Raw genomic sequence first — 27,181 nt, forward strand, 5'->3', positions numbered from 1 at the left:
CAGGAAGCTGCGAGCAAAGGCGACTGGAGGGAGCCGGAGCTACGCACTTTTGAGACGCTCCCTAGGGTGGAACCCGGGCTCGGCGCGGGCTCCGCAGGCGGGGCGCGCTCCGAGAGAGGCTGGCACTTTGGCGACATTCCCTGAGCCGCCCCGCGGCCGGCCCAAGTCGCCACCCGGCGCCCGGCAGGGGGGAGCCCGGCTGCGGGCGGGGACCAGGGGGCGGGCCGCGCCGAGCGGAGAAAAGCGCCGGCCTGAGGGCCCGCGGCCGGGCCGCCGGGGTGAGCGTGCCGAGGCGGTGGCGGCGCCGGCTTCCAGGTGGGTGCGGGTCCCCCGGCGGGGCGGGAGTCCGCTCTGTGGGCGAAGGTCCCGAGCCTCCGACCCCGTCCTCGCCGCCCGTTTAGAGGGCGGGGGCGCCGGGCACAGGGGCGGGGCTGGGTCCCGCCGAGGCCCCTCAACTTTCGCCGGGCGCCTGGGGCTGGGCGGGAGCGGGGAACGCAGACCCAGGGGAGAGGGCGTTCGGGAGACAAAGGTTCCGCTCCCGGGCGGTGGGCGCCTGGGCCGGCGCCTCTGGGGTCTTTGTGCGGACACGTGCATCTCACGTTTGTGGGTCTTTGTGGATTTGCGGTAGGCGACGCGCCGCTGCCGGTGCCTTTGTGTGTCCGTGGCTTTGCGTGGCTGCTCGGCGCCCGTGTCCACGTTTGCGGGCCTGCGTTTGGCTGAGGGTGTCAGTGGGCGCATCCCGTGTGTCCGCGTACGTGGTCGGTGCCTGCCGACGTGTCTGGGCTGGGTGTCCGCGGAGGGTGTGCGCGCCGAAAGCCTGACGCCGCCCCACCTCCCCGCTCCCCCGCTGTCCACCCGGGCCCCTGACTTGGCTCCAAACTTTTCTCCCGGTTCCTCGGGCAACAGCCCCCGTCCTCCCCACCGCAGTTCGGCCGGGGGCGCAGGCAGGCCTCCCCTCCCCTTCCCCCTCTCCCTCCTGAGGTCCCACGACTGCGAGGGGCTGCGATGGGATTGGTGGTCCAGGGATCGGCAGCGCCTGGGGACTGGCCGGGCTGGGCGGAGAGTGCGGACTCTCCCGCAGACCTCCGCGGGGAGGAGGAGGTGAGCGGTGGGTCCCGGGCTCCGGCTCTGGGTTGAAGAAAGGAAGGGACTGGGCGGCTGGCGTTGCCCTCCCTGCGCTTCTTGGAAAGAGTGTGACCCAGAGAGATATGTCTGTTAGTTGGGGAGACCGGCCCCACTTTGAGACCCGCTCTCCATTTGCAGCCCACCCCCAGAGTAGGGGGACCAGCCCTCTGACGCGGTAGGTGAGAGGGCGACCGCCAGTCCAGATCCGGGCATGCCCGCGGCTTCGGCTCGCAGGACCCGGAGCTGGGGGCAGTGGGAGACTTGCACACTTAGGTTTCAACTGGGACGGCCACTGGCCCACTGCGCGGCGCTGGCAAGTTGCTCAGCTTCGCAGAGTCGCGGTCACTCAGGTACTGACAGGGGGAGAACTCCCTCGCGCGGCTCGGGGTGTGCGATGGGAATAACCTACGCTGCTGGAGCCGGGTGGAGAACGGCACCCGCCCACACTTGGGCCGGCGAGGAGGTGACTCAGGACCTTCGATCCTTTTTTCATCCTTGTGCGCTCTGCCCTTCGGATAAGTCTAGACTTGCAGCGCCGGACTGACGGGAGAGGAGAGGCGGAGAGCGTCAGGAGCCTACTGAACTTTTGAGCTTAAGTCGCAGAGATAACCCTAAACACCCTCTTCCCCACCGCTCACTCCAGTCTTTAACCTAGAACTTTGTCGGATGCTGCAGACATGATGGGAAGGCACAGGCCGCTAACCTGAGAAAGCGAAAGCTGTGGGCATTTTCCTTTGCCTCTCTGGCCTCAGTTTCCCTTCTGGTAGGGGAGGTATTAATAGCCTCTCCTGTTCTGCTGACTGCTTCAGATCCCAGAACCTAGAAACACTTTGATATTTAACCTACACCCCTATTCTGACCTGACCTATTCCGAGGCACTACTTTGCTTCCCAGGAAGGCTGCAAGGGCCATCGGCCACCAGCCTTCCACCTACCCTCCCTCCAACATCAGGTTGAAAGACAAAAGCTAATAAATGAGTCAAAAATGGAGTGAAGGGAGGGGGGTTGACCTTTTCTCCTCTTACCTTTTAAATGACAGTTTGTGAGTGGTAGAGTCCAAATTAGATTTCTTCTTAATCATAACTCCTGGGTCAACACAGGGGTTGCACTTAAGAGTTCTTGCATCCTTTTGAAGAGCAAAGCTGGAGTGGGCACTAAGGATAATTCCTAAAGAGGACCGGGTCCTCCCTGAAAGTCCCCTGGCCGAAACAAGTCCTAAGAGAGGTTCTGTGGGAATAACCCCGGAGGGAGGGGTCTGACCAGAGGTTACTCCTGCTCACGGTTTTGAAGTCAGTGGTACACAGGGGAGGCAGGAAGTGTCTCCCACAAGAGGAGCAGCATGTGCAGGACCTATGCATGAAAACAGCACAGGTGGTCAGCATGGTGGACTGTCAGATGCAAGGTCTTGAGGGTGGTGAATTGGAATTTAACTTGAGGCTGGGAAGGAAGGCAGAGGCCAAATCACCAAGGCCTTGAATGCCAGGATGAGAAGCTGTATTTGAGCCTGTAGGCAATGGAGAGCTCCTGGAGGGTTTAAACAGGCCCAGCAGGGTGGGGTTGGTAATTTATGAAAGCCTTCTCTGGCTTGTGGGTGGTGCTGGAGGCTGGGAGACCAATCTGGAGGCCGAGTGCTTCAGCTTCTTAGAGTCAAGAGGACCTGGATTTTACTCTCACTCCGTTGCTTCCTACCTCTGTGGCCTGGGATAAGTAACTTACTTAAAATGTGAGGATACTAATTCCTCCTTCACTGATCTGGTGCATTAAATAAGATAATGAATTACATGTGCAAATAAATGAAAAGTGGTTTCTAGTGTGTATTACATTGTGCCGACATTTGTTGGATTGCACGGACAATAGAAGGCAGGGACAGCTTTGACTCTGGTCCTAAACCTGATTTCACCAGTGGGCAGAGCCCTAAGCATCCTGCAAGATTGCATCAATTGTTATGTTTCCCACAAAGCAGAAGGACGCTTTCTGTCCATGACATTTCATTCATCTGACTTCTCCCCTTCATGTGGCCAGGCCTCATGCAGGCAAGGAGGTAGACACAGATACATAGATGGACACAGAAGTGGGCCAGTACCTTGATAGGGGCAGCCCAAGGGCCATGGGAGCTCACAGTGTGGGTGGACTTTCCTGGATGAGGAGCAGATTGGACTGGGAAAACCTCACAGAGGAGGTGGCTTTTTAAATCAAACATGCGAGAATTTGCTGGTAGACAGAAGGGTATCTTTGTTTTCATCAGAGGGAACAGCCTGTGCAAAGAGGCAGGTGGCTCTAGAAGAGTCAGGCCTCTGGACTAGAAAGCTGTCTCTGTGGGATGGGTTTAAAGAGGGAGCTGTGGTAGGGTCCCAGTCTTCTGTTGGGAAGTGCATTCTGGTACCCAGCATGGCTGGCAGTTGGAGGCAGGGCCAGGAGTGTGGCTGTTGCAGCAGGCCTCCTGAGCCCGACCTGGACAGGTGGAGGACTGCCCAGCTTAGGGATGAGGGAGAGGGAAGACAATGACCCCACCTGCCCAGAGGGAGCTGCAGATTTGATGCTTAGCCCTCCTTCTGTCACAGGTAACACAGCAGCTTCTGCCTGCTCTGACCTCTGTGACCTTTCCAGCTAACCCTTCCCAGTCTCTTGGGAGTGGCTGGTCAGCACCTTGTAGCCACACCGGGACCCTGGATGGTGCAGGAGAGAGGATCCAAGGCCTCTGGGATGAACTGTGGAATCCTCTCCATCTTCAGTCCCTGCCTTGCCTCAGGATTTGCGGGTATCACAGCTCCTTTTTTCCCCCCTGGTCCCTGAAATCACCCACTGGGGACAGGAACCAACATTCAGTGAATACCAGTGTGTGCCAGACTGGCTCTGGGTCTTCACTTTGCCTCATCACTGGGACCAGCACTAGGATTATCTCCATGTTACAAATGAGGACTCAGAGGCGTGAGGGCACAGGCAAGCCTCAGCAGTGAAGGCCCTGTAGGGTTGGAACCCAGACTGCCTAGCTACAAAACTCCTGTCCTCTGCCCCATAGCGCCTCCTCCTGTGTCCATGTACGCTGCCTCAGGTTGATGGGAACTTGAAAATCTTCAGGAAGAAGACATTGGAAGGAGAAAATCGTATTGGGAACCTTGCCCATCTCCCTGTAGATTATCCTCCTGGGGTAAGTTGCTAGGCTTACAGATCCCTGGGATCATGTCGTGGAGGAGGCCAGGTACTGAATGTCAGAATACCTGGGTCCTGGGTCCAGCCCCAGTCCTCTCTGGTTATGCGACTCTGGACGGATCACAGAACCTCTCTGGGCTTCTTGACACAGCTCTGGGCTTACAAACCTCTCTGGGCTTCTTTACACAGCTATAAAGTAGATACGATGCCATCTAACCTGTGATCCTGCAGGGTGACTAAATAGATGGTAGTTGAGGAAGCAAGGGAGAGGGTGAGAGGTGTCCTTTGGTGGGGCGGCAGTATTCTAGGTGCCTGGTACATCTTTACAGGGTGTCTGCTCTATACCAGGCTCGGTGCTCAGCTCCAAGGGCATAAAGTGTACCTAATCCCATCCCTGCCCATAGTAGGTCGGACAAGTAAACATGTAAGTACAGTCCAGCATGACCAGGTCTAAGCTGTCTTGCACGTGTACTCATTTGTAAGTTAAGGCAGAGTGGATTTGGAGCTAAGACATCTGGGGTTGAGTCCTGGGTCCTCTCCTTCCCAGCTGAATAACATCCATTTCCTTGTCTGCAAAGTAGGGACGTAATACCCAGAGTCAAGGCCATGGTGAGGCAGAAGTGAGATGCTGGCGGAGAGCACATGGTAGGCTGCTGTGTTTGTCCAGATGTGCTGCATTAGTGGGTCTGTTGCAAGAGCCGGCCTTTTGGGCTCCAGGAGTCTGGCCTTGAAATTCTTTCTGCCTTGCGTTTCCAGAGCTGACAAAGTGTTTGGAGGGCAGGACGTTTCTGAACCGTCCACGTGGGGATTTCCTTGGCATCAGCCTGAGTGAGCTCATGACTGAGGGAAGCAGGGTGATAGGCAGCGTGGCATTGAGGAACAGCTGGTCGAGACAAAGGCCAGTCTCAGGTGGGTTCTGGGGCCCTGTGCCAACAGCGCCCTGTGGAAGTTGTCGAGGGTGGCAGAGGGAGTTGGAAGATGTTATAGACCAGAGATGCCGTAGTGCAGCACCAGGGGCAGGCAGCTGGGGCCAGGCGGGTTCAAGCTCAAACCCAACACCCAGAAAGCTCTCCTTGGAGAAGAGAGTTCAAAGCTTTACTAGCAGACACCAGGGAAGTGCCTGGAGAATGTTAGTACAGGCAGTCTTGGACCTGCTGCGCTCCTGGCGCTACACTGGGAACTTGAGTGGGGAGAACGTGAAGAATCACATGACTGCCTTCAGAAGGCTTAGCAAATCACTGTCACTGTCTGCCACACACTGAGTACTAGTATGGCAGATAGTGAGTGGAATCCTTGCCATTCTGTGATTTACTCCTTTCAACAACCCTGTGTTCTTAGCCCTGTTGAGGACCCTCGGAGCAGGTCACAGACTTACCCAAAGCTAGGAGGTACAGAGCTAGGTTCACACCTGGTCTGGGTCTTGCAGTTGACCCGTTCATCCTGCTCTTCCTCCACACACCCTCTAGGCCTGGCCCTGATCCCAGGTGGGGGAAAGACCACACAGGTGAAGTCGGCAGGGCACTGCCCCAAGCTGCTCACACATCAAGTAGGAAAACAGCAGGTAACTCACGGCAGAGAATTTACTGAAGGAGGCCTGTGGGTAGCCTGTGGGGTGAGAGGCCAGGAGCGAGGGTGGCCTGGGGCCCAAGTGGACAGAACAGGCTTTGTTTTGCTGGGAGCAGGCCAGGGGTAGGCGGGATGGATGCGTGCAGTTCTGGCAGTCATGTGAGGCATCAGGTCCCAGGTCCTGGGCCCTGCTCTGCCATTCCTTGCTATCACTGCCATTCCTTGCTGTCACTGCCCCTCTCTGGGCCCCAGTTGCCCATGATTCCTAAGGGGCCTTCCAGCTCCCAGGCCCTGGAATTCTCCAAGTTCGGAGATGTTTTAGCAGAGGTTGAGAGTTGTTCAGAGTCCATTAAGGTGAAGGCTGTTCCCATTCTGACTATCAAGGAGAGTTTCAAATCTAGATAGGGGGCTGACGACAGGCGGGAAGGGGAGAAGAAGGTGGTGACAGCTTGCAGGTGCCTCGTGCATGGAAGCACTTGATTTCTGTGGGTAAAAAGCAGAACCAAGAGGTTTCTGATAAGGGGAGTGATGTGGCCAAAGCTGTGTGAGAGTTGTCTCAAAGCAGTGTGTACGGTGTCACCTGGGGAGACCTGCCTGGAGGCTGTTGAGACCATACCATTTACTCTTTGTCCATGCAGGCCATCAGCAAAGCTAGAGTCACTGTGGACCTGGCCCTGTGGGCCCAACAATGCATGATTCATGGTCCCTGCACTGGAAGGCCTTACAGTATATCCCCCAAATCACATGGATGCAGTTTCTAAGCCCTTGTTTTCCTGTTCTTGTGTTATATAACCTGGTCAATCAGTGGATATCTTTTATCTTCAAGTCAGGGTTTGGAAAAAAGTGTTGAATCTTGGCCCAAAGATTCCTTTCTCCCTCAGCCTTCTTTGGTGGCTAGCTGTCTTCGTTTCTCTTTCTCCTGGGGGTAGCTACAGTACGGGTCCCAGAGGGAGGCAGTGTGAATACTGTTACACAGATCAGATAACCAAGGCTCAAAGAAATAAAGAAAACAGGGAAGGTCACACAGATAGTGGCAGCTCTGGGACTAGAGCCCCAGTCTCCTGGGTCCAAAGCTGGTGTTAGTGATCTTGTTTTAAGTTGGCCTTCTGTTCTCATTGCTGGTCTGTAAGCCCCATGAGGACAGGAACCCTATTATCTCTCCCAATCCCCCTGCCCCCCACACATATTCTCCCCTGGCCTAGCCTAGTGCTTTGAATATACTTAGTAGAAATTTAGTCCATGCTTTTGTTAAACTTTAAAATCCTGCAACTCTGGAGTTGGATATCTAAACTGAACCTCTTACTGTGAAGCTGGAGAAACTGAGGTACAGAAAGGGGAAGAGACTTGTCCAGAGATGAGATGAGGACAGTCCATGGCAGAGCAGGCACTGAGTCCTAGGGCTCCTGACAGTCCTGCAGGACTTCTCTCGTCACCACGCACAGTTGCCCTGTCACCTCTCTGTCAGTGCTTCAGAGTGTGGGGAGGGAGGTAGTGGGTGGCTGTGTCTGAGGGGGCTTCATCTACCATTGACTGCACATCTGTTAGTGTCCTGGAGCTGTGCTAGGCATTTCACATGAGTGATCTCTAGCTCTCGCCGCAACTCCTTGAGAAAGGGATTGTTAACTCCATTTTAACTCCCCATGACATCTGATATGCATTGGCTGTGCCCCCACCCAAATCTCAACTTGAATTGTATCTCCTAGAATTCCCATGTGTTGTGGGAGGGACCCAGTGGGAGGTAATTGAATGGAGGAAGCTTTTGCTTCCTCCTCATTCTCTCCTGCCACCACCCTTTAAGAAGTACCTTTTGCCCTCCACCATGATTGTGAGATCTTCTCCAACCACGTAGAACTGTTAAGTCCAATTAAATCTTTCTATTATCTATTGCCCAGTCTCAGGTATGTCTTTATCAGTAGCATGAAAATGGACTAATACAGTAAATTGGTACTAGTAGAGTGGGGCATTGCTGAAAAGATACCTGAAAATCTGGAAGCGACTTTGGAACTGGGTAACAGGCAGAGGTTGAAACAGTTTGAAGGGCTCAGAAGAAGATAGGAAAATGTGGGAAAGTTTGGAACTTCCTAGAGACTTGTCAAGTGGCTTTGCCCAAAATGCTGACAGCAATATGGACAATAAAGTCCAGGCTGAGGTGGTCTCAGATGGAAATGAGGAACTTGTTGGGAACTAGAACAAAGGTGACTCTTGTTATGTTTTACCAAAGACTGTCAGCAATTTTCCTCTGCCCTAGAGATTTATGGACCTTTGAACTTGAGAGAGATGATTTGGGGTATTTGGTGTAAGAAATTTCTAAGCAGCAAAGCATTCAAGATGTGACCTGGGTGCTGTTAAAAGCATTCTGTTTTATAAGGGAAGCAGAGCATAAAAGTTTGGAAAATATGCAGCTTGACAATGCATTAGAAAAGAAAGTCAAGTTTTCTGAGGAGACATTCAAGCCAGCTGCAGGAATTTGCATAAGTCACAAGGAGCTGAATGTTAATTCCCAAGACAATGGGGAAAATGTCTCCAGGGCATGTTAGAGTTCTTCAGGGCAGCCCTTCTTATCACAGGCCTGGAGGCGTAGGAGGAAAAAATGGTTTCATGGGCCTGGCCCAGGGTCTCCTTAGGCGTGCAGCCTAAGGACTTGGTGTCCTGCATCCCAGATGTTCCAGCCATGATTAAAAGGGGCAAAGGTACAGCTCAGGCCATAGCTTCAGAGAGTGCAAGCCCCAAGCCTTGGCAGGTTCCAGAACCATCATTCACTGGCCCTGGGCAGGTGACCCAATCTCTGAGCATCCACAGAAGGGGATAATTGTTCATTTTACAAAATCCAAAGTGTAGCTTTTGTTCATTTTACAAAACCCAAACCAAAGCTCAATACCACTTGGCAGCTTTCACGTGGTGTTGAGCTTGTGGGTGCACAGAAGTCAAGAATTGAGGTTTAGAAACCTCTGCCTAGATTTCAGAAGATGTATGGAAATGCCTGGATGCCCAGGCAAAAGTTTGCTGCAGGGGTGGGGCCCTCATGGAGAACCTCTGCTAGGGCACTGCAGAAGGGATATGTGGGGTCAGAGTCCTTATTGGGGTACTGCCTAGTGGAGCTGTGAAAAGAGGGGGACCATTATCCAGACCCCAGAATGGCAGATCCACCAACAGCTCACACCCTGTGCCTGGAAAAGTGGCAGACACTCAACACCAGCCCGTGAAAGCAGCCAGGAGGGAGGCTGTACCCTGCAAAGCCACAGGGGCAGAGCTGCCCAAGACCATAGGTACCCACCTCGTGCATCAGCGTGACCGAGGTGCAAGACATGGAGTCAAAGGAGATCATTTTAGAACTTTAAGATTGGACTGCCCTGCTGGATTTTGGACTTGCTGGGGCCTGTAGCCCCTTTGTTTTGGCTAATTTCTTCCATTTGGAACACTTGTATTTACCCAATGCCTGTACCCGCATTGTATCTAGGAAGTAACTAACTTGCTTTTGATTTTACAGGCTCATAGGCAGAAGGGCCTTGTCTCAGATGACACATTGGACTGTGGACTTTGGGTTAATGCTGAAATGAGTTAAGACTTTGGAGGACTGTTGGAAAGGCATGATTGGTTTTGAAATGTGAGGACATGAGATTTGGGAGGGAACATGGGTGGAATGATGTGGTTTGACTGTGCCCCCACCCAAATCTCAACTTGAATTGTATCTCCCAGAATTCCCATGTGTAGTTGGAGGGGCCCAGTGGGAGGTAATTGAACCATAGGGGGCCGGTCTTTCCTAAGCTATTCTCATGATAGTAAGTCTGACGAGATTGGATGGGTTTATCAGGGGTTTCTTTTGCTTCCTCCTCCTCTCTTGCTGCCGCCATGTAAGAAGTGCCTTTCGCCCTCTGCCGCGATCGTTAGACTTTTCCCAGCCATGTGGAACTGTAAGTCCAATGAAACCTCTTTCTTTTGTAAATTGCCCAGTCTTGGGTATGTCTTTATCAGCAGTGTGAAAACAGATTAATACAACTTTCCAGAATTGCACAGTGTAACAAGTCACTCCTGCTAAGGATGGTCAGCCACCTTCCTTTTCCAATCCTCAGTTCCTCTGCTGTCAAATGGGAATGAGACTGCTGGCTCACAGAGTGCCTGTGCGGACTGAATGAAAGCATGTGTGTCCAGCACCAGCAGAGAGTGAGGACTGGCCCTGACTGTCACTGTTGGCACTTCCCACTGCGAATGCCCAGCCCTGGCCCAGCACAGAGCAGGGACCCTGGGAGAGGTGTCCACTGTACAGAGCTGAGCAGGGAGTCTAGTCCAGTGCCCTGGGAGCATCTGCAGGCAGTTACCTAGGTAACTCCTGCCTCTTTACTACCATTGCCTCAGTTCTGTATCTTCTGGCCACTTGGTGATGACTTCCCTGTGCATGTGTACAGCCCTTCACAGTTTGCAGTGAGGGCTAATCAACTTAGGTGAAGAGGGCAGGGTTGAAATTGCCACGCTGTAGTGCAGAGGATGAGGCTGAGGCCTAAAAGGGGCAGCAAGAGGTCCCCTCTGGCAGGTCAGCATTTGGGCTGTGTTTGAGCTGCTGGTTACATAAGTGGGAGCTCATAAGAGGCTGTTTGGCATTTCACAGACCCCTTGTATAATCACCTCTGGGAATCAAAGGGTAATCTTGGGGCCTTTGTGGTGTTTGTTTAAACCCCAGGAAGGGTGGGTATGAGCAGATCAGCTTAGCAGGGGAGGTGGGGCCTTTGGTGGTAATGAGCCCTGCGGTGAGGAATTCACCCAGGGGAACAAAGGGGGCCTGAAGCAACTTAATATTTTCCTTTTGGTTCCAGACATTGGAACACTCTGTCCTGCCTCAGCTGGGACCATGCCCAGGATGCACCTGGGCTGGACTTAATCCTCAAATTGGCCTCTACAAAAGAAAGGGGTGGAAGAGGAGGGGCCCACATGGGGAGGGGGGCAGGGGAGAAGAGCCCCACTTTTCCCTGCCGCTGGGCAAAGCCAGAGTGCAGATCAAGTGGCTAGCCCTTTAAAGTTTCATGCAGGGATGGTAATACAATCCTGCTGCTCCCTCCCCACCCACCCTCCAGTCTGGAAGGTGGGCAGGTCCCTGGCCCATCTCCTCCCCCTCTCCCACCCGCTTCCTGAAGGCCAGAGGGAGGGATGGGCAGGACAAGGGGCCCAGAGCAGGGCCACCCAGATGAAGAGCCCTGCTGGAAGGAAGCTTAGTGCCTTCTATTTCCCAGGCTGCAGGCTGCCTTGCAGGGCAGGGGTCACCACAGACTATCCAATTGGTCCACTTAGACGCTCCCACTGCCCAACTCGTCCTCATGCTGGCACCACTGAGCACAGCCATCCCAGGAGCTACAGTGGACGTGAACACAGCCTTTGAATCCAACAGCTGTGGGTGACGTGACCATTAGATGTGACAACATGTATGTAGTTCCTGGCATCTGTGGCAGCCACCATTGTAATTGTACAGAGGGAAACAGATCTGGGGAGGGGAAGTGGCTAACACCATAGCATGTGTCAGTGGGAAAAGCCCCTCCTGCCTCTCCACTAGCTACTTTTCCAGTCCCGCTGGAGGCAATGCATGTGAATAGAGGAATTGGAGTGCACCAGGCCTGGGTCCCATTCCTGCCCTGCATTTTACTAGTTTGGGGTAAAGCCCTTTTTCTCTCTGAGCCTCTGTTTCTTCATCTGCATAATAAGAGAAACAGCCTAACTGCCTGCCTAAGGTTAAAAGAAGCACCAAAGAGGTGTAGTAGCTTAATCTGCTATAGGCAAGGGGCAGGGTAAGGGGGAAAGGGGCTCAGGACAGGTGTCCCCAAAACCCATCTGGGAGTCTAGATACCCAGGTTGGAAACCAGGGTGCCCAATGAGAAGGGAAGATCCTGCCTCTGGATGACAGGCTAGGGGGATGGGGCAGGTGGAGTAGGGGTACAGGGGCTAGTCACTGCAGGCCCCATTGCAGGGAGAGAGCCTTGGTCTTGAAGGCTGGAGTGTGGGTCTCAGGCCTGGCTCAGCCCTGGCCAGACCACAGCAGTGGGTCATGCTTTCTCTGTCAGTATCCCCTTGAGTGCCACTCCACTCAGCTGTGTTGCTGTGCAAAAGTTCTAAGGCCCAGTTCCTCTTGGTAAAACAGAGAGAGAATTTTCTGCCTGGCAAGGTGGTTGTGAGGGTCAGATGCAACCGTGCTGTGGGGCAGCCAGAACAGCAGCTGATGCGTAACACTCGCTCAGCAGAGAATGGGGCACCCTGGGCACACCCTACCCTCAGCCCTGTGGATAAGCCCCTCCCCCGGGGCCTGGGTCTGAACCAACCCAGAGACTCTGGACTGTCAGAGCTGGAGAGGCCAGCCTGAAAAACCATCTATACCAGTGGGTTTCATACTGGGTTCCTAACACCCTAGGCAGGGATAGTGGGCAGAAGTGGAGGGCTGTAGGTCCTCCTCACTTCAGCCAGACCAGACCTGCCTTCATCTGCTACTTCTAGTTGAAAATTCACCACCTGGCCTCACTCTCATTACCAGATGGAGAGGCAGAGACCAGAGAGGCACGGGGACTAGGAACTCTGGGGAGGAGTGTTCAGGAAGCATTCCAGGAGGTCAGGGACTGTGACACCTTCTGGCGGTGTCTAGACTGGGCTCATGTCTGGGCTCATGTCTGGGCTCATGTCGTGTGGGTGGGTTTAGACTTTCTGGTGCACTCAGTCCTCACTTGTGGCTCTCTTTCTAGCCCCAACCATGCCGTGGCCCCTGCTGCTGCTGCTGCTGCTGGCCATGAGTAGGGCCCAGACAACACGGCCATGCTTTCCCGGGTGCCAGTGTGAGGTGGAGACCTTCGGCCTTTTCGACAGCTTCAGCCTGACTCGGGTGGATTGCAGCGGGCTGGGCCCCCACATCGTGCCGGTGCCCATTCCTCTGGACACAGCCCACCTGGACCTGTCCTCTAACCGGCTGGAGATGGTGAACGAGTCAGTGTTGGCGGGGCCAGGCTACACGACGCTGGCTGGCCTGGATCTCAGCCACAACCTGCTCACCAGCATCTCACCCACTGCCTTCTCCCGCCTTCGCTACCTGGAGTCACTGGACCTCAGCCACAATGGCCTGACGGCCCTGCCAGCCGAGAGCTTCACCAGCTCGCCCCTGAGCGACGTGAACCTTAGCCACAACTGGCTCCGGGAGGTCTCAGTGTCCGCCTTCACGACCCACAGTCAGGGCCGGGCATTACATGTGGACCTCTCCCACAACCTCATTCACCGCCTCGTGCCCCACCCCAGGAGTGCCGGCCTGCCCATGCCTACCATTCAGAGCCTGAACCTGTCCTGGAATCAGCTCCATGCTGTGCCCAACCTCCGAGACTTGCCCCTGCGCTACCTGAGCCTGGATGGGAACCCTCTGGCTGTCCTTGGTCCGGGTGCCTTTGCGGGGCTGGCAGGCCTTACACACCTGTCTCTGGCCAGCCTGCAGGGGCTCCCCGAGCTGGCACCCTATGGCTTCCGGGAGCTTCCAGGCCTGCAGGTCCTGGACCTGTCAGGCAACCCCAAGCTCAACTGGGCAGGAGCTGAGGTGTTCTCAGGCCTGGACTCCCTGCAGGAGCTAGACCTTTCAGATACAAACCTGGTCCCCCTGCCTGAGGTGCTGCTCCTCCGCCTCCCGGCACTGCAGAGCATCAGCGTGAGCCAGGATGTGCGGTGCCGGCGCGTGGTGCGGGAGGGTGCCTACCCCCGGAGGCCTGGCTCCAGCCCTAAGGTGGCCTTGCACTGCGTAGATACCCGGGAATCTGCTGCCAAGGGCCCCAACATCTTGTGACGAATGGTGTGGCCCGGGGCCACGTAACAGACTGCTGTCCTGGGCTGCCTCAGGTCCCAAGTAACTTATGTTCAATGTGCCGACACCAGTGGGGAGCCCACAGGCCTATGTGATGGCGTCACCGCAGGAGTCATGGACCGAGGAGAGGCTTTGGACCTGGGACTCACACCCAGGAGCAAAGTCTCGCCCCTTTGTCTACATTGCTCCCCCAAACCATGAGCAGAGGGACTTCAATGCCAAACCAGACTCTGGTCCCCCCCTGCTTCCCTTCTCCATTTATCCCCCAAGTGCCTTCCCTCATGCCTGGGCCGGCCTGACCCTAGACAGGCAGAGGGTGCATAAGACTCCCCGCTGCAGGGCAGAGTTCAGGTCCACTGGGCTGAGTGTCCCCTTGAGCCCATGGCCCGGTCACTCAGGGGCATGAGTTTCTTTTCTGACACAGCCCTTTCTTTGCCATGGACCCCTCATGAGGCCCACTTCATCCTTTTCTATTTCCCTGGAACCTTATGGTAGAAGAAATTGCAAAGAATCAAGTCCACCCTCCTCATGTGACAGATGGGGAAACTGAGGCCTCGAGAAGGAAAAAGTCTAATCCGAGTTCCTACGGGGCACTGGCATGACTGGAGCACAGCCTCCTTTCTCCCAGTCCTGGCCCATTGCACTTTCTTGTCTCCTCTAATAAGCCCTCCCCTCCTCAGCTGGGCTCCTCTTGCTGCCCTTGCCCTTTCCCCATTAGCCCAGGAGTAGCAGCAGCAGGACAGGCAAGAGCCGCACCAGTGGGACTCTGGGCCTGGCGACCAGCTGTGTGGCATGGGCTAAGTCACTCTCCTTTGGTGCCTCTGGTAGCTTAGGACACATCGGATCCAGCCTAGCCAGTTTCTCACCCTGGGTTGGGGTCCCCCAGCATCCAGACTGGAAACCTACCCATTTTCCCGAGTATCCTTGAGATGCTCCCCCAAGGAGCTGCTGCAGTTCCGGAGAGTACCTGGCCGGGAGCTCTGACGGGTCCCCTGGATTCAGTCCCCAATGGCAACAGCCCTTCTCACCCTCCTAGGAATGCCATGAAAGGAGGCAGGGTCTCCACCACCCATGTTCTCTACCCCCAGGGTGCATCTCAGCTTCCCAGCCCTGGGCTCTTTGCTTAGTCTTCATTTTATAAAATTTGTTGCCTTTTTAATGGACTGTCACTTTCAACCCGCATCCCCCACCCCTGCTGGCAGGAGATGGAGACATGTCATTTGTAAAAGAAGAAAAAGGTTGCATTTGTTCACTTTTGTAATATTGTCCTGGGCCTGTGTTGGTGGTGTTGGGGGAAGCCGGGCATCAGTAACCTCATGGGCATCAGGGGCTGGCCCCACAGAGACCCCACAGGGCAGTGAGCTCTGTCTTCTCCCACCTGCCTAGCCCAGCATCTATCTGACTGGTCCTTGATTTAATAAACACTATAAAGAGTTCTTTGCTTCACTCAACTAGTGTCCACTGGCAATCCCTGGGCCGGGCTCTGGGACCACAAAGATGAATCAGGTGAGGCCCTGCCTCTTGGGATTTGGGAAGTAAGGTGAGGTGAGGGAGGGAGTTCCTGCACCCTGCTCACCTCTCATCTCCCGCCACCCTGTGCCGCTGTTCCTGCCACCCCAACTCCAGCCATAGCCATGAGCTTGCCAGGCAGGCCCTTGCACCCCTGTTCTCTTGCTCAGGCATTAGCATGGGGCCTTGCCCTGGCCCTCACCCCTGTCTGTCAGCCTCCTTCCCATCCAGTAGAACTAGTTTCTGCCCGACCTCAGAGGCTTCCCTGGCCCCTTCCCCATCCCTCCTTTGAGCAGCAGCAGTGTTTTGTTCTTCCCTGACATTTCAGCTGCTATGGTTCTCCAGCTCCTGTCCGCACACTTCCACTGACAGATCACACTTGCAGCTCATCTGGGTGGCACCGCTGTCACCAAGTTCCTCCTTCTAACTGGCCAGTCCACAGGAAATGTCTGCTGTCATCACCCACAACACAGTTTTCCTGATACCTCCTCTGGGCCCAGAACATTCAGGCCATAGGCACTGGTGGGGAGCTTACCCATTTTGTAATCAGGCCTCCCCAGGGAGAAGTATCAACCTAGGCTGGCACCCAGCACTCAAGGTGGGAAAGAGCTGAGGGTGGCCCCGGGCGGTGTCGGGGAGAGGGAGGTCAGCACTTCCAGGCGGCCGTCTTATGCCACGCACAGTTAACTCGGTTCTCTAGGAATGTTGGTTTCTTCTTCATACAGTCCTGGGGAGGGAGAGATTTTCTATTTTCTCTTTGTTTCTCTTTCTTTCTTTCCTTTCTCCCTTTTTTTTTTTTTTTTTTTTTTTTTTTTTTTTTTTTTTTGACAGGGTCTAGCTCTGTCGCCCAGGCTGGAGGCTGGAGTGCAGTGGCACAATCTCAGCTCACTGCAGCCTCAACCTCCCAGCCCAAGCCATCTTCCCACCTTAGCCTCCCGAGTAGCTGGGACTAGAGGCACCACCATGCCCAGTTAATTTTTTAATTTTTAAATTATGTTGCCCAGGCTGCTCTGGGTCTTGAATTCCTGAGCTCAAGTGATCCTCCTGCCTCAGCCTTCCAAAATGCTGGAATTACAGGCATGAGCCATCGAGCGGGCCTTGAGGGAGATATTTTCATCCCTATTTTCCAGGCTCAGAGAGGTAAAGTGAAATGGCCAAAATCACACAATTGGTTAGTGATGAACCCAAGGTTTCAACCCTTTCCTGTGAATTCCAGAACGGATTCTTTGCACTAATTTTCGTGATTGCGTAAGATTCGAAGGTCCTCACCCGGGGCGTCAGGGTTCCTGGAGGGCGGAGTCCGGCAGGGCGACGGTAGTCTGGCAGGCAGGGAGGGACTGACCGCAGGAAGCAAACAGCGCAGCCCACATTGGCCTCCAGTCGCCCTGGGCTTGGCTCCCGGCCCCGCTGGGACCGGAGGTGTCTGGCCATACGAGAGCACGAGGTGGCGCTGTGGGCCGGGAGCCTCCGCACGGGGAGGGAGGGGCCGCGCGGACTCCCGGGTCGCCGAGGCCCGCTGGGATTTCCGCTCTCCTTATGGCTGGCGGGAGGCCGGGGCTGCGGGTGCAGGGTCCCCACCGGGAAGGACGAGCCCACGCAGCTTGGTGGCATCCGCGCCTGTGCTGTCACTGGGCCTTCACCCTGCCCCGTTTTGCAGAGGAGGAAACTGAGCTCGGGCGGAGGTGAGCTGCCCCAGAGCTGATTCCCGCAGAAGCGCCCTCTGCCTTCGCAGCCTTCTGCACGCTTTGGCCCTGTCTAAGGCCTTTTGTTCCATGGCGCTCCCTCAAGGACTCCTTCCACAAGCGCAAGCGGGGACTCAGGAAGACATTGACTCATTGGGTGAAAGTACCGTGAGCCCTACCTGCAACTGAAGCCTCTCCAGTCCCAGGGAATGTGGGGGAGGTAAGAACAAGCCGGACTGTGGGACCCGGGTCTCACCCTGACCTCCCTCTCCCCCTCATCGCCCATAGGCTAATAGGACCTTGCCCATCAATGTTGAGTGTTCCTTGTTGGCTAACGTTCACCAGGGTGCAAATGTCGGTTGATATCTAATGTTTATCATATGAATGACAGCTTCCACCAATGACCAGTATCCACAAAGGGAAAATGTCTGTTGGAGGTAATGTCCACTGTGTATCAATGCCCAGTGTTCACTGGTAGCTAATTGCAGTTGTACTTGCTCTGTGCATCAATACCCAGTGTCAGTCCATAGCTCAGCTTCTAACGGCAGCAAATGTCTATCCTGTTAAGTCACATGCCCTGTGTTTATTATTCTCTTTATTTATTTAAGTACTAGTGGTTCTGTTTACAAGGATTATTGTGTTTGTTGAGCTTGGAGGGAAATTCCTCCTGTGTTTATTCTTTAATTCTCAAAGATATTTATTATTTTCTTTCGCATAGCCATTAAATAGTCGAAGTGCTCTGACTTGGAGGTACAAACACATTTATGTTTCTTTTTTCTTTTCCCTCCCTCCCTCCCTCCTCTTTCTTTCCTTCCTTCCTTCTTTCATTCTCTTTCTTTTCTTCCTTCCTTCCTACCTTCCTTCTTTCCTTCCTTCCTTCTTTCCTTCTTTCTTCTGGTCTCATTCAGTCACCCAGGCTAGAATGCAGTGGCGTGATCATAGCTCACTGTAGCCAATCTCCCATGCACAAGCAAGCCTCCTGCCTCAGCCTCCCAATAGCTGGAACTACAGGCATGCATCACTGTGCTCAGTTAATTTTTTAATTTTTAAGAGACAGGGTCTCGTTTTGTTGCCCAGGCTGATCTTGAACTCCTGAGCTCAAGAAATCCTCTCACCTCAGCCTCTCAAAGTGTTGGGATTACATGAGTGAACCACTGTACCCTGTCATGTTTCTTGATATATGCACAAATGTGTATGTGATATGTAAATAATTATATACGTGATATAGGAAGACACAGAAATAATTATATATACGATACAGGAAGACATGGAAAAAGAGGAAGTGGTCTGATACCGGACGTATCAACTCAGGAACAATTTTCTAATTTGCTGAGCTAAAGAAACAGCAACTTTTTCAAAGCCAAGTGATGAATGGAAGTGCCAGCCCTCCTGCTCAGGCCAAGAAAGGCTAAGAGCCCTGCTTTTGGCTGAAAAAGGCCAGGTTCCCTAATCAGGTGAGGGCCTGAGGCAGGGACTCCTTAGGGCAGTGTAACTAGTAGCCAAGGCATAGGCTCCAAAGGGAGTCTGCCTGGGCTTAAGCCCAGTCCTGCACTGGCAGCTGGGTGTCCCAGGGTGAGCCGCTCAGCCTCTCGTTCAGCCTCAGCTCCACATCTGTAAATGGAGGCCTAGTAGCTACCTCACAGGGCAACTGTGGAAAATAAGCCAAGGCACCTACAACCCTTAGAGCAGTGCCGTGTGTGTGACAATGTTCATAGACATCACACTGTTTCTCTTTCTTTTGAACATTCTTCTTTTAGTCAAACTTATAAGCCTTCTGTGGCTCAAAATATTCTCAAGCAGGGTTTCTTCAGTGGCCGTCAGCTCCCAGAGGGTGATATCATGGAAGTTGTTATGCTTAGGAATTTGTTGAAAAAGACGTCCTGCCCTGTGCCCCAGTACATTTCCACACCGCCCAGCCACACAGCCGCCTTCTGGCCCAACACTCTTAAAGACACAGTGGTTAGGAAATGGCCTCACATCCCTTTCCTGAGGCAGGTTTGCCACTATTTCCCCAGGCCTGGCAGTCACTGACCTGCTGTAATTTGAGAGATGGAGAGAAAACCTTCCACTCTTCCTACTCTCCCTAATAGCCTCAGTCTCTGCCTGCAATTCCACCATTTCTCTTTGGCTTAAGCGATGCTTGTTGTCTAAAACCCCTCCTAGATAGGCAAGGACTCAGGACACCAAGAGTGTGATCAGGGGGTGGAGATCAGGTGAGATGTCTGGGTTGGATGCAGGAGTGGGGCATTTACTAACTAATGGGGTGTGAGGGGCACCTGAGCATGCTCTCTAAATGTGTTATACCCTAAAAGATGTTTTTAAGGCGGTAGGTTGATATAACAGTCATTAAGCCCATGATGCTAGAGGCAAGACTGTGAGATCCCTAGAGAAGGTAGCTGAAGGGTAGGGCCTTTTATTCACATATATGCCGCCTTCTCCACCAACTGACATGATATCCTTTTATATTCGAGACTCCATTGAATCCATGCCTCTGGGGATTTATGCCCTTGGATTTGTACTCCTCTTGAATCTGGGCTGGGCTGGCCTGTGACTTTAATCAGTGCAATGCAGAAGTGGTTCAGTGCCAATTCTAAGACTACAAAGAGAAAGAAAAGTTCAATCTTCCAATAGCCCAGCAGATTTCAGGCCCCAGCTGCGCCACCAGCTTCATGCCCATGAGTGCCCACAACACACCCAGCAGAACCAACCAGCCCATCCCAGCTTTGGTTGCAGAATCTTGAGTAAATAAAATGGCTGCTGTTCTAAGCCATCGTGCTTTGGAGCGGTTTCTTATACGCAGTAGATGTCTGAAAGAAGCAAAGCCACAGCCTCCACCTCCCCCGGCCCCATCCCCCCACTCCTCCCCACTTGCTAACCCCGCTGGAGCCCTAGGACATGGGCAGCTGAAGATGCAGAAAAGATGCCAAATGAAAAAGCCACCTCCTTGATAACAGCCCAGCTGAGGGGAGCAGGCGGAGAGGGGCAAGTGAAGGCAGCACGCTGCCTGGTGTCTGAAAGCGCATGAGGGGCTGCCCTGAGCGCATCTCCTTACATTCTTGTCTCAAGACCACCCAGCAGGCGCGGCCCCTCCCAGTAACCTCGAACTCTCCACCTGGACCTCTCCCCAGTCCCCCGACAGACCCACGTCCCTCTCTTGGACTCTCCATGGGTCCCTTCTCCCACCTGCCATTGAGATCAGGAAGAATAAAGACCTGAACTCACTGTCATGGTTTTTTTGTTTGTTTGAGACAGAGTTTCACTCTTGTTGCCCAGGCTGGAGTGCAACGGCGTGATCTTAGCTCACTGTAGCCTCTGTTTCCCTGGTTCAAGAGATTCTCCTATCTCAGCCTCCCAAGTAGCTGAAATTACAGGCGCCCACCACCATGTCCAGTTATTTTTGTATTTTTAGTAGAGACAGGGTTTCACCATGTTGGCCAGGCTGGTCTCAAACTCCTGACCACAGGTGATCCACCCACCTCGGCCTCCCAAAGTGCTGGGATTACAGGCTTAAGCCACCAAGCCTGGCTCACTGCCCTGTTTTCTTCAGACCTAGGGACTCCCAGGAGGGGAACTGAGGCTGAATGAGGCCTGTCACTGGGTAGGGGCAGGTGAGAGCTGCTCAGAGGGGAGAAGGTGGAGGGCACAGACCAGCACTCCCAGGAGACACTGGGAAAGGCATAGCTTTTGGGTGCATCCCACAGACTGTGGGCAAAGCCATACTTAGTGCAAGCTTTAAATACTCTCCCCACACACAGACACAAACATTGTCATTCCTGGACTTGCCCCACCCGCTGGTAACATTCAACATCCTGCTCAGACAAGTGAGGCTGGTGGGGAGGGGACAGAATGGGTGCGTGGTGAGCATGTGGGAGTGGGTCCGAGTTCTCAGCAGACCTCAGGAGTGACGACACAGACGTCCCTTTGCTAACATGTTCTAAAGAAAGGTGACCTCAAGGGTAGAGAGGAGAGGGGGAGGAATGAATGCTTCCCTGTCCTCACACCCACCAACCTAATTAACTCCCACTCATCCTTTCTGCCTCAGCTGCCATGCCACCTCCTCTGGGAAGCCCTCTCTGATCACCTCCCCCCATCCTACCACAGGCAAAGTTCCTGTGTGCTCCTCTTCTGTGCCAGCCCAGTACCTGGTCTTCCTTTCAGAGTGATACTCATCACATTTGTTTTGTGTTTATTTTTCCAGCTTCCACTCTTCTCCAGAGGCAGGAACTCTTCCTGCCTTGCTCCCCATAGGGTCCGCATCACCTAGGCTGGCACCCAGCACATAGTTGGTTGTCAATTCATGTCTGTAGGATTAACAAATGGATCTGTTATATCCATTTTACTGATGGTGAAATGAAGGACCAGAGATAGTAAGTGGCCTTTCCAAGGCTGCACAGCAAGCTCGTGGAAGGAACCACAAAGAAACCAGCTCTTGAGACTTCCAGCATTTGTTCTAGTTCCTCTGCAAGGGAAGCCTCCATTCCGTACTCCCTCTTCTTCCCATCTGTCCTCACAGGGAGCAGGCGTGTGCACAGACAGGCCTGGAGCTGGGCTGGAGTCCCCTGTGAGGTTCCACCTCTGCCTCTCCAGCTCCTTGGCCGGGACACACTTCTGCTCCGACTCCTGCTGGCAACTAAGTCTGTGCCCCACCTCACCCAGCCCACCACAGCCCTGCTGCCTGTGGGGGGCAAGTCCCACCTTTGAGCCTGCTCTCTTCCCCAGCCGTAAGACCAGTCAGACTAGGAGATCCCGAGACTTCTTCATTAGGGGAGGATGCCCTGTGAAGACGGAAGCGGCTGAGGCCAGCTCCGTGCTGCCTGCAGTGTGGCTCAAAGCACAAGCCTTCACCAAGCATCAGAAAGGCCCAGAAATCTAAGTTTTTCCCAAATGTTCCAGAATTTGACTTCAATATGTCACATACTTTTAAAACTTCCCCATGTGTGTGCAGTAGGAGTAGGGAGTCATAGTTTTCAGTTTTTCAAAACAAGCAAACCCAGATGATCTTACTGCATAATCAGGTTTGGGCCACATTTTAAAGTTGACATGGATCTTCCATTTCATACCATACCTCACTTGCTCTTCACAGCCTTCCTGTGAGGACAGCAGGGCAGGGATTGGCGTCAGCCCATTTCACAGTCAGGGAAAATAATATCCAGAGAGTAGGTGGCAGGACCTGGGACTTCTACTCAGAGGCCCTGTCCCAAACTATGTCTGCTTCCTGCTCTCCACAGAGTGATCTGAGTTGAAAGGAAAAAGAAAGAGAAAGAAAGAAGGAAGGAAAGAAAGAAAGAAGGAAAGAAGGAAGGAAAGAAAGGAAGGAAAAGAAAGGAAGGAAGGGAGAGACAAAAGAAGAAAGAAAGAAAAAGAGAAAGAAAAAAGGAAGAAAAAAGGAAGGAAGGACGGGAGAGAGAGAGAAGGAGGGAGGGAGGAAGTGAGGGAGAGGAGGAGGAGGGGAGGGAGGGAGGAAAGAAGAGTCCAGATGCGGTGGGCCGCACCTATAATCCCAGCACTTCAGAAGACCAAGGTTGGAGGATTGCTTGAGCTCAGGAGTTCGAGACTAGCCTGGGCAACATGGTGAAACCCCATCTCTACCAAAAATACAAAAAAGTAGCTGGGCATGGTGGCGTATGCCTATAGTCCCAGCTACCCCGGAGGCTGAGGTGGGAGAATTGCTGGAACCCGAGAGGTGGAGGTTGCGGCAATCTTCATGCCACTGGAGAGGAGGAAAGAAGGAAGGATGGCGGGAAGGAAGGAAGGGAGGGAGGAAGGAAGGGAGGAAGGGAGGGAGGAAGGAAGGGAGGAAGGGAGGGAGGAAGGAAGGGAGGAAGGAAGGGAGGAAGGGAGGAAGGAAGGGAGGGAGGAAGGAAGGGAGGGAGGAAGGAAGGGAGGGAGGGAGGAAGGAAGGGAGGGAGCAGGGAGGAAGGAAGGGAGGGAGGAGGGAGGAAGGGAGGAAGGAAGGGAGGAAGGAAGGGAAGGAGGAAGGAAGGGAGGAAGGAAGGGAGGGAGGGAGGAGGGAGGGAGGGCGGGAAGGAGAGAGAAGGAAGAAAAGAAAGAAGGAAAAAAGGCTGCATATAGTAACTTGGTTGATAGACCTGCCAAAGGAGCCTGCTTAGCCCTGGCAGGAGGCTAAGTCGTTTGGTGGGAAGCCCTTTCTCTAGGGGATGGGGTAAGAGATGACAAGAATAATAAAACTCAGAGACAAAGCCAACAGCATGCTGAGTGACTCAAAGGATTAGTTCAGCCCAAGGAGTAGGCCCCTGGGTCTCAGCATGCAGGATTCGTCCCCACATACACGTGAAAGCCGGGTGTTTGGCAGAGACACCACAGTTCTACCCATGGGGCACCCAGAGATGGACCAGAGCCAGCCCCGGCCCCAGTGGCTTTCCACATGGGAGAGCCAGATGACTGCAATACAAGGTGGCAAGTGACTGCACAGGCAGGGCACAAACTTGAGTTCCCATCGAACAAGAGGGGCAAACTAGGGGAAACCTTGCTAGAATGGAGTTGCGGGCAGAGTGTGGACAGGGATTCCAGGTCTCCTTGTCAGAGTTTGCGCCCACCAGAGGGCGCTGCATAGGCACTCCCGTTCTTTTCTCCCCGCCCCCGACTCGCTTGATTCTCTATGCGGCGGGGTGGGGTTTGGTGTGTGTGTCGGGGGTGGTGGTGTCGGGGGCGGGGGTGGGGGATGGAGGTGTGGCGGTGAGAGGGGTCCCCACAAGAGGAAAGCAGAGGGCAAACTCGGACAAAGTCTGAGGAGCAGCGGTTTTCAGCAGCCACCAAGGACTCGCCTTTACCTTCACATCTTCCCCTCCGATAAAAGAACTTTCAACCTGATGTTTTATAGAATTTAAAAATAATGTTTATTCAGTAGCCCAGGCGTGGTGGCTCACACCTGTAATCCCAGCACTTTGGGAGGCTGAGATGAAAGAATTACTTTAGTCCAGTAGTTCGAGACCAGCCTGGGCAACAGAGTGAGACCCTGTCTCTCAAATAAATAAATAATTTTAAAAAGTAAAATAAAGTTAAATGAATAGTTTAGAGGGTCTCCTGTGTCCGGGACCAGGGACAAGGTCTGGGGAAAGAGCCATGACCGCAGACCACCTTGGTCTTTGTGGTCATAGAGGTGGCCGTCTCTGAGGAGGGCCAACAGTAAACTGGTGGCTGGGCATCTAAGTAAGTGAAGAGCTGGCCAATGCTATGAAGAGGGCAAATGGGAGCACAGTGGAGATTTTGGGGGGTACCAGCAGAGGTGACACGGGTGGGCGCTACTCTCACGATTGAGCTGAGACCTGAACGAATGGAGGAAGCTAACCCTGCAGGGACCTGAGGAACCTTTTCCAAGAGAGGGAATCTCAGTGCAAAGACCTCAAGGAGTGAGTGAGCTTGGCTTGCTCAGCAGGACGCGCAGCTGGCAGGGGCTTGAGGGGAGAATTGAGGGCATCGAGGTTGGCTGGATAAGCAACTGTCAGGGCTGCGGGTTTTACTCCGGTTGCAGCAGGAAGCCAGTTAGAGGCCTTTATGTGGAGGTGACAGGGGCTCTGGATTGCCCTGGCTGTGAGTGCCAGAGCAGAAGCAGACAGATCCATTAGGAGGTCCTTGCTGTAAACCCGGAGGGAGGTGAGAGTGGCTTGATGGTAGCAGTGGAGATAGGAAGAAAAGTAGGAATTTGGTTGTATTTTGAAATAAAAATAAAACTTGCTGATGAAATGACAGGTTATTTGGTGCCAGGCACTGAGATGTACACATTGTGTATATGTATTGACTTATTAATTCTCACTATATTATAAAACTGTTTTACAGAGGAGAAAACTGAAGCTCAGAGAGGTTAAGTAATTTTCCCAAGGTCCCGCAGCCAATAAGTGACAGATTCTACCTTTTTGGTTGTTTTTTTGAGGTAGAGTCTCTCTCGGTCGCTCAGATTGGAGTGCAATGGCATGATCTCTGCTCACTGCAACCTCCACCTCTCACATTCAAGCAATTCTCATGCCTCAGCCTCCCAAGTAGCTGGGACTACAGGTGTGTGCCACCACACCTGGCTAAGTTTTGTATTAGTAGAGACAGGATTTCACCATGTTGGCCAGGCTGATTTCAAACTCCTGACCTCAAGTGATCCACCCACCTCAGCCTCCCAAAGTTCTGGGATTACAGGCGTGAGCCACCATGTCCAGACCAGATTCTACATTTAAAAACAAGTCTGTCTGATTCCAGAGCCCATAAATACACTGTTCGATGCAGAGAATGGAAAGCAAAAGATCAGCCATACAGAATCAGAAGTGGAATCCGAGCGTGCTAGTCCAACAGCATTGACGCAGGCTCCAGCCCAGACCAGAGACTTATCTCAACTTGTTCGGTTATCCTCTTGGCCAAGGGCCACTGCCCTGGGATCCAGAAGCTCATCAGAGAAAGCTCCCAAGAGCCCAAGTCTGCATTCTCCCCCTCCTTGGGTAACCTGCTCATGGTCACCCAGCCAGTTTAAATCCTAGTCCTCTGACCTTCCTGTTCAGGCATCCTACTGTCCCCCCAGGGCCCTGCTCAGCACAGGGTAAAATCAGGAACATGGTGTGGCCACTGCTCATGTCAGATGAGGGCACGGCATATTCCCCTCCTGAGTCCTTGGCTTTTTTAACACGGAGCTCAGAGCTTTAACTAAAAATATTTGATTATGAGGCCAGGTGCAGTAGCTCATGCCTGTAATCGCAGCACTTCAGGAGACTGAGGTGGGTAGATTACTTGAGATCAGGAGTTCAAGAGCAGCCTGGCCAACACGGTAAAACCCCGTCTCTACTAAAAAAACAAAAATTAGCTAGGCATGGTGTCACACACCTATAATCCCAGCTATTTGGAAGGCTGAGGCAGGAGAATTGCTTGAACCTGGGAGGCAGAGGTTGCAGTGAGCCGAGGTCACACCACTGCATTCCAGCCTGCATGACAGAGCGAGACTCAATCTCAAAAAACGAAAAAAATTTATTATGTATGTGGAGGCACCCAGACATAAAGGTAGGTCAGCAGGAAAGGTTTTGCCCCTCAAATTGGGGTGGCAGAGAGCTGCGGTACCTTGAATTCAATCACTCCTACCATATTCAAGTTGCGGCACAGAAGCATGGGGACATGAACACTGTTTACAACCCATTTCCAACAAGCTCAGAGCCTGCTGAAAGAGTTACCAAGGTAATCAGCTATATCCCCCATCACAGGGCCTGGCATACTGAGGGGTTCCTTCCTCCGCTCCCAGAGGCTGGGGTTCAGGGAGCACATCCCAGGACATGGCCCTGTGTTGGTTTTGACTGGTCAGTACTGGTGCGATGCTAGTACGTCAATCCTTTGGCATTCTCTGCCCCCATTCGATAGGTCTAATCCATCCCGTTAGGATTGGGTCATTATTTCATTAGCACTCAGCAGGGGGCGCTGACGAAACAATTTAAACTAATGCAAAATGTAGCCAGAAATGATGGAGGAAAAGAAACGAAAAGTAACAACTATAAAGTGAGTAATTCCTGTCTACCATCTGAATGGCAGGTAATGTTTCAAAGCAATTGGATGTCCCAGATATGTTTGATCTTTCCTTGTACAAATGAGGACAGAGAGGAAAGGAGAACCCTAACCCTGTCCCTGTCCCCTGGCCTGGTGAAAGCAGGGCACTGGGAAGGCACCAGGAAGGAAGCCAGGAGGCGGGAGTGTTACTGGTGGAGGGTGTCCAGGTTCTTGGCGTCTTGAACAAAGAATTAGACAAAACGCACAAACAAAGCAAAAAGAATTAAGCAACAAAAGCAGGGATTTATTGAAAACAAAAGTACACCCCACAGGGTGAGAGCAGGCCCAGGCATAGGGCTCAAGAGCCCCATTACAGAATTTTCTGGGGTTAAATGCCCTCTAGAGGTTTCCATTGCTAACTTGGTGTACGCCCTGTGCAAATGGAGAGGATAGTCCCTGTCATAGCTGAAGTGTTTCATTTGATTCAGTTCTAGGAAGTCAGCTTGAATTGGCCTTAGGTCCCCTGCCTCCAGATCATATTCTCCTGCCTCATTTCCCCCCTGAGGATGTGACCCCATAAATCTTCATAGGAAGCAGAGGAACAGATGGTCTTTCTTCTGTAACCACTTCTTGCTGGCTTAGGGCGTAGTCCCTATCTATTGAGGATCATGGAACACTTGCCCTGCTCTGTTTAGTGGAGGCAGGGTAGTTCTTTGATGACCAGGGGCAGTCTCTTCACTTGAAACTGGCTGGAAACCACGTTGCATGACCATCTGAAGCTTGATGGTCTCTAAGTAAGAAATGCATTTGGATAAAAGATCTAATGGGAACTTCAGGGGGAAGATACCTATGCTGTCAGGAATGTGTGTTATAGA

The 27,181-nt window shown here is 53.1% G+C and overlaps 1 protein-coding gene across 9 annotated transcripts; it reads left to right on the top strand.

Annotated features, from left to right (window-relative positions):
• Window positions 1-292: 292 nt before the first annotated feature.
• Window positions 293-15,098, top strand: TSKU (tsukushi, small leucine rich proteoglycan). 9 transcript variants are annotated; one of them, XM_064365309.1, is made up of 2 exons: window positions 293-315; window positions 4,144-15,098. In XM_064365309.1, the coding sequence occupies exon 2, from the start codon at window positions 12,562-12,564 to the stop codon at window positions 13,627-13,629; it is 1,068 nt and encodes a 355-aa protein (XP_064221379.1). In that variant the 5' UTR covers window positions 293-315; window positions 4,144-12,561; the 3' UTR covers window positions 13,630-15,098. The 9 variants fall into 9 exon arrangements, with proteins under 9 accessions (XP_064221379.1, XP_012325040.2, XP_012325042.2 ...); XM_012469617.2 differs by having other exon boundaries at window positions 298-315; window positions 11,063-15,098; XM_012469619.2 differs by lacking the exon at window positions 293-315 and having other exon boundaries at window positions 1,103-11,251; window positions 12,554-15,098.
• The last annotated feature ends 12,083 nt before the right edge of the window (window positions 15,099-27,181 follow it).

This window comes from Aotus nancymaae, unplaced genomic scaffold (assembly GCF_030222135.1).
Source record: "Aotus nancymaae isolate 86718 unplaced genomic scaffold, 86718_ANA_hifiasm-v0.15.2.pri h1tg000059l, whole genome shotgun sequence".
NCBI classification, from domain to species: Eukaryota; Metazoa; Chordata; class Mammalia; order Primates; family Aotidae; genus Aotus; species Aotus nancymaae.